Source organism: Bos mutus, chromosome 29 (assembly GCF_027580195.1).
Source record: "Bos mutus isolate GX-2022 chromosome 29, NWIPB_WYAK_1.1, whole genome shotgun sequence".
NCBI lineage: Eukaryota > Metazoa > Chordata > Mammalia > Artiodactyla > Bovidae > Bos > Bos mutus.
In genome coordinates, this window is record NC_091645.1 from 24,105,006 (window position 1) to 24,117,227 (window position 12,222).

General features: G+C 49.8%; 1 protein-coding gene across 6 annotated transcripts in view; it reads right to left on the reverse strand.

The window, feature by feature from the left end:
- NAV2 (neuron navigator 2) overlaps positions 1-12,222 on the reverse strand; it is a 423,432-nt gene that overhangs the window by 21,691 nt on the left and 389,519 nt on the right. For all 6 annotated transcript variants that reach the window (XM_070365222.1, XM_070365224.1, XM_070365225.1 and 3 more), the window contains 5 exons: positions 6,584-6,737; positions 5,568-5,730; positions 4,746-4,846; positions 2,583-2,678; positions 712-880 (listed from right to left, as the gene is read on the reverse strand). In XM_070365222.1, coding sequence (XP_070221323.1) covers positions 712-880; positions 2,583-2,678; positions 4,746-4,846; positions 5,568-5,730; positions 6,584-6,737 — 683 coding nt within the window. The remainder of the gene's footprint in view (positions 1-711; positions 881-2,582; positions 2,679-4,745; positions 4,847-5,567; positions 5,731-6,583; positions 6,738-12,222) is intronic.

The window sequence follows — 12,222 nt, forward strand, 5'->3', positions numbered from 1 at the left end:
TTCTCCAGGGGATCTTCCCAACCCACGGATAGAACCTGGGTCTCCTCCATTGCAGGCGGATTCTTTACTGTCTCAGCCACCAGGGAAGCCCCAGGACATTAAAGGACAGAGGTTTTAGAGAACCCATATGCCTGTTCACCACCCCCAAACTCAGATGGGAATAATGATTATTTGGCCATGAAATTTTTCCCCCCACATACTCTGTGAGTCTAAAGTTCCAGAGAATACAGTTTGGCCTGAGGTGTAGCCTCTCTGGGTGATGAGGCAATCAGAGGGTTGAGTAGCATCTTGCGTGGGCAGGAGCGTCAGCGCTTCTTGGGGTTTTCTGAGTGACTCCTCCCTGGCCACAGTGCCCTGTGGCCTCTCCCATCTGTAGAGCAGGACCGTGTCCAAGGCTTGCCAGCAAGAGTAACTCACAGGTATCAGCAGAGCCCCATTTCAACATTAAGATTCCATTATGTCAGAGTCATAAGGCTAATGGGACCTCTTGTTATGTAATTTCAGCAATAAACTAAAATTGTTTGTTTCCAATGGTAGTTGAAAATGCTGAAGACTGTTGCTTAGGTAAGTGTAACTGTGGTGGCAGAGGGAAAAAAAAATACAACCCACATTCACACACACAAATGAAATCCTGGCCACTGGTTCCTGTGCCAAGTCACAGAACAAACAATGCAATTCTGGAATCTCCCCTCCTGCACGTGGCCGGATTACCTTTGACCGCCACGGAGATGGTCGTGTTCTCCCCCACCAGGTAGCCGCAGGGAAGCAGTTCGGGGGTCTCGGAGGTGTTGCTGCGCTTGACGTCCCCGATGCTGTAGCCAAGGACACTGTCAGAGTTCAGCCCCAGCTGACTCACTGGGTCAATGTGAATGATGTACTCCTGGAAAAAATCAAATAAAGACCCCGTTAAAGATGTGGGGAAAAAATCTGTGGAAGACTCACGGTTTCATTGGGTGATTTATGATCATTTTCTCCTCTTCCCCAGCTGATGCCTGAGTTGAAACTGACCTATGGAATGGGGGGCAGAAGAGCTGACTTTCAATGGAGGGGGCGGTGTCCTCATATCACAGGCCCCCTAAAGCACAGATTTATGTGGTTAGTGATGGGAGGGTGGCAAACTCTCACAAGATGGTGAACGTGTAGTCTGGATAAACCAAGCAGAGAAGCTATGGTGCCTTTCCTCTAAGTTCAGCTGAAGTTTTAAAGACACTGGGGCCTGTGAATGGGGCTGGAAAATGCATGAAGAAGTGCATGAAATGCATGAAAATTCTGATAAGAAATCTCTCCACCAGTCCCTTCTTTTGGCTCAGGTCAAGGGCCATACTAAATGACAAAGGGAACAAAACTCCGGGCTGCTAAAAAAAAAAGCAGCTCTAGAGTTTTACATAAACAAACATGTGTTTAATTTGGAAAGTGTTCCAAATTAGATGAGTGATTGAGAGGTTTTAGGTCAGTGACCTTGGAACAAAGTCCACAGGCTCTGTGGTAGCCAAACAACTGAGATGGAATCCTGATAACAAGCTGCTGCCTTTAATGGTCTCACTTCTCACCTGTGACACCTCCCTGGCTCTTTTCAGCCTGATCTGTGGTCATTTTAATCCGAGGATGTCCCAACTGCCCATGAACAGAGACAAGGTTCCGGCCGGGGCAGCAGGCTTGGTCTGCCCTAAGCCATTTCCACCCTTTTACCCCGTCCCACTTCTGCAGACTGGTCTGCCAAAATGGGAAGCAAGCTTGAGTCCAAGGACACAACTTTCTCTGTGTGAAGCCACCTCAGTCTAGATGCTGGGAAACTAGAGCATACTAGGTTAAAAGTCAGATTTCGAAATCAGACCAACAACCAGACCAATATGGTCTCTGACACAGAAAAAATGTGGGCTATTATTAATACTCGGGGATGTGATGAATGAACACTCTGGTCACTGACCTACTTTAGGGCAATAGCCCAAAAAATGTACTAAAAGCGCTTTCAGATCACCAATACATCAAGGTTCACCTAGATGCTCATTAGTTATTTCTCCTTTGGCGAACACCCACTCCAATGATGTGATTAGAACGAACAGAAAAGTAACTGTGCCAACAACCTTGACACTAGCTCTGGGTCAGAAGTCAGTGTCACACACAGCACAAATCACAGACTCCGAAATGTTGGCACAGGACCCTGGGCAAGGTGGATCAGATCCCCTCACCAAAATGAAGGGTGGAAATGTGATGTCTTGGCCCCAGCCCCAGAACACACGGTGCAAGACGCATCCAACAGGCCGTTCTAAGGTGAAGACAGAACGTGGCCATTAGCAGTTCACTTTGAGAGGCTCGTGCAACGGTTCAGGGCTGGCGAAACGCCCCTCGCTGGCTGGCCAACCTCTGCAAAGGGCAGACGTTCTCGTCTGTTGGTCCTGTCACCAGTCTGTACTTAGCATCCTCCTTCTGTTCCCTTGACAACCAGGCATAAGTCCCAGCAACGGAAGAATGTGGGAGAGGGGACACAGCCCAAGAAATGACCAGGTTCAGGAAACAAACCACCCTTTCCTTTCCTGAGGCCCAGGCCCTCACTTGGATGGCTGTCTCCACGAAGAACTTACTTTGAAGAGCCGTCTAACCACCCCATCAAGCACGTCCCACTTCGTCTTGCCACTGACTCCAATGCAGCCGATGAGGAAGAGGTGTGGTCTGGAATCCTAAGGGTGAGATGGCCACAGGTGAAAAACAGGTGGATCCTTTCTGACTCAGGCTAGCAGAGGACTCGGATTGTCTTAGAACGCCACCAGTGGCTTGAGAGGGGCTCACAGTTCCTATTTGCTTTAACACCAGATGTGACTTGGACCTAATGCAACTGTCTTAAACACTTTCCTCCTCTATCACAACCCAGGGGTCAGGAAGAGAGGGTCTCCTTTCTAGAATCTAGAACCTTTTACTGAACGTGTACCTCATATGGATGTCGATCACGTATCCCCTGTGGGGAATACTCTCTTCTCTCCTTTCTGCCATCTCTCCCTTTCCAAATTTTGCTTATGAACTCACCTCTTCCAGGAAGCCTTCAATGATTAACACACCAGGCTCAGCAGTCACACTGCTTCAGTAGTTCTGTACACAACTTATATGATGATATAGTCTGTGCTTGTTTATTTTGAGGCATTTGTCTTATTTGTCTATCAAGTTTGTCTCCTTGTTAGATCTTAAATTCCTTTGGGATTTTTTTCTTTTCTTCTATTTTTTAATGATATTGATTTCTTTTCTTCTAGTTAAAATTTTAAACATGCTCAGTTCTGAAAACCAGTAAGACTCCCAGAAGTTCACACACAAAAATAATATTTTTCTACTTCATTTGCCTCGCTGCCCACAGAGCTCTGCATAGTAGGGGCTAACTGATCACACTGACTAAAGGAAACCAGTAGAACATTCTTTTCTGTTTGGTTTTAAAATACCTGACATGCTGATAAGAATATATAATTAGGAGGGTAGAGAGAAGTGGGGAGAGCTGGGGGTGTATTTGCCAGCTGAGCAACATCAGCAGAGAAGAAAGCACCTGTCTTGCAGTGCGATGATCTGGCCCCACCACTTGCCTTAGGTAAGTGATGCTGGGGTCCTGGGTTTGTCAATTGTAAAGTGGAGATGACAAAATCTGGGCAGCCAACCTCATCTAGATGTTGTGGTGATCCAGAACAACACCATTTTGGAAAGGGACAAAGTTTTATAAAGTGTTAGATCTGTTTGTGTTGATGATCATTAGAATAAAAGGCATTCACAGGTATCATAAATTATAAGAATGACTTCCCCTTTGGTAATCTATCGCTCTACCAGCCAAGCTCTGAAAATGGAGTTATTTATTGGATCTTTCTAAACTAGATGATGCTCAGACCCCTAGCAGCTCCCCTCTTCAGTGAGGCTAGATGGCCACCCACATGTGGAATCCTCTGGCAGAGAAGTCTGGCTAGAGACGCTGTGTTCTGATGGCCACTTTGGGCTCCCAAGATCTCAGAGCCTTTAATAGCATGTTGGCTAAAATACTCAGAAATAATAAGCAAGCAAAAACTTCAAGGGACTTACATTAGAGGCTCATGAGGCCTCTTACTTATGGGAGAGGTGGTCATTCTCAGCATCATTTGGATTTAATCAATGACTAAAAATCAACTTTGATTATCAACCCCTGCCCCCCACCCTAAAACAGTCTGATGAGGTTATGACCTCTGGACCCTGGAAGAGAACATAACACTCGGATGCCCCAGCTTCAGCAAATCAGGATGTCCTACCATCTCCACTGCCAGCACCTGTACGCTCCTGGGCTTGGCCACCTCTGTCTCCCAGGGTCTACTTGGTCAGCAACCTCTGACGACTGGATAAAACTGGTGCTCTTGGTCAGCTGAATTTGGTCAGCTTATTTCTGTACCTTCTGTGCTAAATAAATGTGCTTAGCTGCCTTTGAAGAGTTTTGGGAACATACTAAATTCGGACAAGCCGTTTCTGATTGATGTTAATGTTTAGTTAGATACTTGAAAGTGGGGCAACCTGGACCAATTTTAAGGACTCTTTATAGAGTTTCCAAACACAAGAGATAGGGAAGGGCCGATTGTTCACGTTTGTGGTATCAAAATGCTGCTGGGGATTTAGGGTTAGTTAGGGAAAGCGTTAGTACTATTTCTAAGTCACCCAGGCTCCGAGATGATGGGTGTGATGATGGAATCACTACGCTAGGCAGTTCTACCTGGGGAAGGGGCAGGCTGAGCAGGGTAAGGGATCCAACTAACCTCCTTCCACTTCATTTCCTCCTGAAAGCTGACAACTATCTTAACATGCCTGCCTCCTTCCTTCCGAGCCGAGCATTCACCAGCGTCATCCAGCAACATGTCTGCGAATGGAAAACATCGACAGCCTTAGGCACATGGGACAGCAAAGCCGGCCTCCTGACACCCCCGCTGCTGGTCGGCACAGCAGCAGGACAGACCGGGTGTCGCCGTGCAGGGGCCACAGGGTGGGGGCGGGGGCAGGGGAGGGGGCAGCATGGAGAGTGCAACCACAGAACCAACAGCGGGCCAACCGAGGAGCCAGCGGGCTGATGCACCTTGCTGAATGGAAGTGCGAGGGAGACTCAACCAGAACGATAGCAAGAGCAGCCTCATGGATAAGAAATCAAAAGCGTCAGCCTCGGTAGGCTTACAAAGAAAACCTAGATGGTGCTCGCTAATTATCCAGCCAGCCTAGAATCCAGCCCCAAGGCAGGAAGGTCATAAACCAAGCCGTCATCCCAAGTGGGACCGTTTACCACGAGGGGGTGGTAGGCAGCATACAGCTCGCAGGTCAGCCTCTGAGAATGGATCAAACACAACTCAGCATGGTGGGCGAGGGGATCCAAGCTCATGGCTTGGCGATCTTGGGGCACTGGAGCAAAGCATGACAGCAGTCTAACGGCTGGGCTCATGTTGGTAGCGGACGCACACCCACATACACACAGACACACACCCTAAGTGCACACACGCCTCTGCTTCTCCATTGGATCTGCTGATCTGCTCATCTTGGGGCTCCTGCTTAGAGACCAGAGGGCCAACTGCAGGCCCTGTGACCCCACTCACCCAGGCTGCTGGACTCGGCGAGATTCAGGCTGTGCTGGGAGAGCCCCAGGGACTGCCTGGGGGAGGCGGACAGGGACACCTGGGAGGGCGCCCGGCTGCAGCCACTGCCTTGAGACTCTGACTTCAGCCGGTCATTCTCAGCCTTCAGCTTCTCTATTTCACTCTGTAAAGGGGAAGGCAGAAACTCACTCACTGGGCGGATATACTGTGACCAAGCCTTTTCTGGAGAAGGAATTTGAAAGTTCCCTGCAGGGATCAAATGTGCATCCTGGCCGAGGTAAAGTTACACTCTCAGAGACATTGTTCAACGTGGTTCCTTTGCTGTATACAGAAGGCCTCTCTGGCAGGGGAAGGTCTGAGAGCTGGCCTTCTTTGACAAAGGCCTCAGAAATCTTTCCCAGAGTAGGGGTGGTAGGTGGAAGAATTCATATCTAAGAAGTCTGAAAACCTCTGGGTTTCTCAACCCAGGCCTTTACTGCAGGACTTGATATCTCAGAGCCTTTAACGAGCTGGTACGCATTTTAAATCTGAGAGGCGCACAGAGCATGCAGTATCTCTCAAACAAATTTGATCAAGGAGCTTTCTTTTCACACAGCCTCTTGTGGAATGAGTGTTCCATGGAACCTCCTTTGGGAAACACTGCTCTCCAGTTGAGGTCCGATTTGGTAGAACCCACAGGGGTCTTTTACTCTGTATTTGTGAAGGACCTTCTGTGTGTTAAGAACTGGTGCTCACACATCCAGAGGAAGGGACTCAAAAGAGAATAGCTCAGAAGACGCAGATGCCTTCAGTCTGCATCAGAAGGTGAGAGGAGCTGGGGACAGAACAAATCTATAGGGATTCAGAAGAGGGCACCGCACTAACACTCCCAGCTGCAGGACTCGAAAGGGCTTGGCGCAGGAAGAGGCGTCAGGCTGAGCCTTGGGCGAAGGGTCCAACCCGGAAGTGCAGAAGGCTGTCCCGCGGGGGGCGGGAGCGTGGCAGGAACAGCTCCTCCCCTGCAGCCTGGGGCTCACCTGCATCCTGTTCATGGCCTCCCGCAGCTGGTCCAGCTGGTGAGCAGAGCTGAGGGCTTCCAGGCGGATGTCGGTCAGCTTCATCTCCTTGTCTCTCAGTTCGTTTCGGAGCTGCATGACCGTCTCAGCTTCGCTGTCCATGCACTCCGAAATGCTAGGGAAAGAGAAGTGTTGCTGACCAAGGTAGCTCTGAGTGCAGCTCCTCTGAGTTGCCCCCGGCCACTACATCATCAGGTTTGTTCAGGAGTAATCCTATATAAAAGGGGCTTCCCTGGTGGCTCAGACGGCAAAGGACCCCGTATATCCAACTCCCTGGTGCTTCCCGGAAGTGAAAGTGCAAGTGCAAGTTGCTCAGCTGTGTCCAACTCTTTGCAACCCCATGGCCTATACAGTCCATGGAATTCTCCAGGCCAAATAGCGGAGTGGGTAGCCTTTCCCTTCTCCAGGGGATCTTCCCAACCCAGGGATCGAACTGGGGTCTCCCGCATTGCAGGCGGATTCTTTACCAGTTGAGCCAAAAGGGAAGCCCAAGAATACTGGAGTGGGTAGCCTATCCCTTCTCCAGCAGATCTTCCCTACCCAGGAATTGAACTGGGGTCTCCTGCATTGCAGGTGGATTCTTTACCAGCTGAGCTATGAGGGAAGCTTCCTGGAAGTGACAATAGCAAGAGCACCTGAAATTCACAGACTTCATTGCTTCTCTACACTGTTTGCAGAGTTCTGGCAATCTGAATGGTATGCCCTTTAGCCAAATTCCAGAGATTCAGGGATAAACAGAAGCCAGCCAAAGAGAACAGTAACTTGGGACTTTGACACCCTCTGTGAAGTATACACAAGCTGGGCCCCTACAATGACACTATATAGCCCTTGATATCAAAACCTCCTCAGAGAAACAAGGTCCCCTGTCTATTTTAAAGATTAGACCCTCCAGGCGCAGATAGCTGAGGGTGATTTTTATTTGCCAAAAAGGGGAAAAAACCGACAGATACAGGTGGGCGATGTTAGTCTGTCTCTGGTCATGTTCTAAAGCCCATTCCTTTAAAGGTGTTCAGAGAGAGAAACATTCTTTCATTCCCCCACCCGACACTGCTTAATAAGCCCATGGCAAGGAAGAAAAAACATCTCAGGTCATTAGCAGAGAGGATGGTATGACATGAAAACCAAAATTTTATTTGAAACACAGTGGTGAGCAGTCCTACCCCGGCTGGACACCAGATCAGGGGACTGTGGGACCCCGTGAGTCCCTGTTTTAAGAGGTGGTGCTTCCAGACTGGGTTCCTTATTTGATTACTGAGGTCTGTCCTTCTGCTACCTGGCAAATCAGCACAAACTGGGAGATCATAAGAGTAGTGATGAATTGCAGTGTTAGAAAAGACAGTTCAATTTAGAAAAGGTTCTGTTGATTTCAATGATAGGAGCTGAGGTGCAGGGTGATCCAGAAGAGCAAGCTTGGACATTTCTTGGACCGAAAACAGAAAAAAGAAAGAAAGAAAAAAAAAAAAAAAAAAGCCCAAGTTCAGAAAGTCACAAAGCTGAAGCTGATTATCTCTGAATGACATGGTGAGCATGTGGTCTGCAGAAATAATCATGCGAGCCCTCTCTCCAGGACCCAAGCACTGGATGTGAGGTCAAACCAAACCTGACCTGTGAAACCAGGAGAGAGACTGGACATGTTAACTGCCAAACAGGAGGCCCGTGATCACTGTTAAAAGAGACACAGTTGTATTTGGGGGACCGAAAGGACTAGAAGAAAAATTTAACACCTGAACAGGCAAATCTTTTTGTGGTTGTTTTCTTGACCTGCACCCTGAACTGTTTTGAGAGATACAAAACCACCTCTTTTTAAAAAGTTGTCAGCAGCCAATAAAACTTCACTTCAAAAATCTTCGGAGACCTCCAACAGACCCTTGAAAATCTCCTAATTATTCCCATTTCATACCTGTGAGAAACAGATTTGGGGCCCACAGATTTAGGACTAAGACAGATTTGGGCTAGAGAGACGGTAATGTCTTTAGAAATCATATCCTCCCCCTCCGCCCACTGCCACCCTCTCCCAGCTCTCTGTGACTGTGGTCTGTGGGGTTTAACTATATAGTCACATATATATAATATACATATATTTTTTTGGTTTGGGAGGTTTTCAAGGGGATCTTGGAAAAACTGCTTCATTCTTGAGAGAGGACTATGGTTTCCTGGTTTAAATGGAGTGTAAAGTCTGAACAAAATTCCACTGTGACACTCTGGTCTTAGCCAAACCCTGTCTCATCCAAACTTGAAGATTCCAGGTCATTGCAAAGAACAATCGGCTTTGGTTCACACTGTCTGTCTGTCACATGGCAAGGCATTTTGCTCCAGTCTCCTTCACATGGTCTGTGCTTTTCCCCAGAAAGCTTTCTCAGCAAAGAGAGACAACATTTCCTTGGCACCCGCTTTGTGGAATTTATCACATGCATTACTCTGTGAAGCTTGGCCAAACAATAACTTTACAAAGGAAGAAAGTCTGTTACGAGTAACCCTACCAAGAATTCAAGGCCGCCCCATGAACCCCCCTCCACCACCCCCAAATAGGTCACTTTTCAGAAACACAGCATGGCAAGGCTGCCCAGGAGGGGTGCCCTACAGCTCAGAGATGCTGCTGAAAATGAGCCCCAACTAAGAGTCAGTCCCTGTGCCAACTGCCCACGCCAGATGTTCCCCCTGGTTCCCGCCTCCCCTAGACTTCTGCTGTGTCATCGATAATCGCTCCCTACATGACTGCTGACTCCTCTAGGACCAGGATTCTCGTCTGTTGCATCTGATCACACTGACCCCCACGTAACAGCTACTGAATGCATGGACCACCGCACTGGGCATCTGCAGCGTACTATTTAATGTACTATGGATACTACCAACTTCAGGAAGAGGTGCTACAGTTATTTCCGTTTTAAGAAGAGGGAGACTGAGGCATAAAGCAATTGACATGCCTATTAAAGACGTGAGAAGCACAAAGATATCTGGTGGGTCTGCTTAACCCCAGGGCCATGCTCTAGAACTATATCCTGCAGGCACTCAACACACGCTCGTCCCCTCCGTGAACTGCTTACTGAAGCAACTTGATATTAATTTTTCCTACTCTGCCCCTAACACTTAATGCCACCATATTCCTGCCATCTTGCCCAGGAAGCAGGGTTGGGGGCATACCTAATTTAACACATCCCGAGTGTGGGAAGCGCTGCCTTCCCACATGGCCATTCCTTCCGCCCACGTTGTAGGAACTTTTCCGAGCTCTGACTCCTCTGCCTTTGGTATCTTCTTTGAACGCCCTCTCATGTCTAGATCTGCACATTCTTACAAACCCTTCAAGGCTGGAAAGAACCATTTGCTCTCTGCCCACCCTTTGGAAAACCAGACCCAAAACAAACATCTCCAGTGTGCGCGGATGCTGTGGAATGTCAGGAAACAGCTACCGAGCCAAGAGTGGGCCCCACCCGGTCCCTCTGGGGAAAGTGGTTTGGGTTTGGAGGGAGCGCTCTGGCTCTGGGCTCTAGGAGCCCCACAGGCTGAGTGCATGGCTGCCACCCTCGCCTCAACGCACTTGGCCGCCTAGCAGCTTCTGGCCCAGTTATTCCTCCCTCCTCCAAATGGACTCTTCTGTCTGCCCCTGGGTTTCCACTCACCTCCCTGGCTGCTCTACTTTCTCTTCCTGAACGTCAAATATCAGAGAGTCCCAGAACTCAGTCCTTATCCCTCTGTCTCTCCTCCATGTCTATTCAGTTCCTTAGAGGATCCCTCCAGTTTCCCAGCTTTTGAACCACCTGTGAGCTCATGTTTCCCAAATCTCAACCTTTAGGAACTTTAGGCCGGTTGGCATTTCCACAGGATGTCTCCTGGGCATCTCACACCTCACACGGTCAAACCACAGCTCCTGGTCCCCTCCTGGCCCAGTGTGTGTCTCCCACTCATCCCAGAAACAATACCTCCACATCCCCAAGTCCTCAAGTTGCAAATCTAGGAATATTCAACATTTCTTCTCTTCCCTTCACATGCCCCATCGCCGGGTGCTATCAGCTTTCCTTTCGGAATATATCCTAAGTCCACCCAGGACTCACCATTAGCATCAATTACTCATTCCACCTAATATCTGAATGCCCGCAAAACCAACAGGGTACCTAACTACATGGAGCTTCACCTGGAGACTGGAGAATTGGGGCAAAGAAGAGATAACCAAGGAGATGCTCCGTAACAGGGGGTGATATCTGCAACGGTGAAGGGGACTGTTGGGAGTGCTGGCTGGTGGTGGGTGTGGTTTCACACGAGGTGCCTAGGCCGGGCCTTGCTGATAGGGTAACACTGAGCCGCCTGTGCCAGGCAGAGGGCACAGAAAGGGCAAAGGCCCAGGGGTGGTGACCATGAGTGGCGAGTTCAAACAGCAGGAAACAGGCCAGAGCACTGGGGGGTGGCGGGGGCTGGGCAGCGAGGGGAGCGTGTTGTCAGCCTCTGCTGCGGTCTCCCTCCTCACACTCCACTTGTGAGATGTTAATTCAGACAATCTCACGTTCCTGCTGAAAACTCTCCAAGGCCTCCGCAACACACAGGAAATCAGACGCAAACTCACCTACAGCTTCAAAGCCTCACATGTTCTAGACTGGTGCTGCCTCCTCCCCACGACTTTCCACATGCCCACGATGCGGCAGCCACGCTGGCCGTACCCAGCTTTCTCAGACACACCAGGCCTGGCTCCGGGTCCCACCAGGAAAGCTGCCCTGCTGGCTGGGAGGCAGAGTCAGCTACGTGTTCACTGAGGGCCCCCACCCCCACCCCACGGGGCACACTTATTTCACTTCTCCCCTCCCAGGTTGTAAGCCCTGCTCAGTGGTCAGTGGGAAGAGGCCCGGTGCACCCTGGCTGCCTGCAGGATTCCCACACTGTTCCCTCCCTGCCTGGGGCTGGACACACAGAGGACACGGGCCCATAGGACAGGCGGAGCCTGGGTGCCAGCATCGCCACGTGGCAGGCCGCCTGCTCAAGACGGATGTCCGTGTTAGGTCTGGAGGGAAGCAGCGATCGATAGCCACGGGTGAAGCCTCTGACTTTGGGACTGAGTCTGTCAAAGCGTTACCAATAAGAACTAACCAGGGATCCCTCCTGGCACACAGGTCTTGGCTGAAACATCACCTCCTCAGAGGGGCCTTTCCAGGCCACCCTGTCTGCAGCTGCGGTCAAGGTCCTCTGCATCCCAACACACTGTTTCAATTCCCAGCATGAACCCTTCGCACTGTCAGATTCTTCTCATTTATCCAGCTTTCCATGTTTGACAACCGTCTCGCCCCCTGACACATGGGGTCTACAATGGAGTGGGGACTTGACTCTCTTATACACTGCTGTCGCTGGAGCCAAGAATGGCGCCTGGCACAGAGCAGACCCCAGGAGTGGAATCAGCTCCACGTGGTCATGTCCCCACGAGCCCTAATCCCCAGCGGTGGGAATTGGGTAACATCCTCTTTGGTGTCTCCAGAACCATCTCAAACAGTGTCCTGCTCACACAGGCTGACATATGAGAAGTCCGTATCAACCCACAAAGAACAGATGAGGGCTCTCCTATTCTCCTGCTCAGGAAACAACTGGACCGGGATGATGGCAGGTGAGCCATGGGCAGCTGG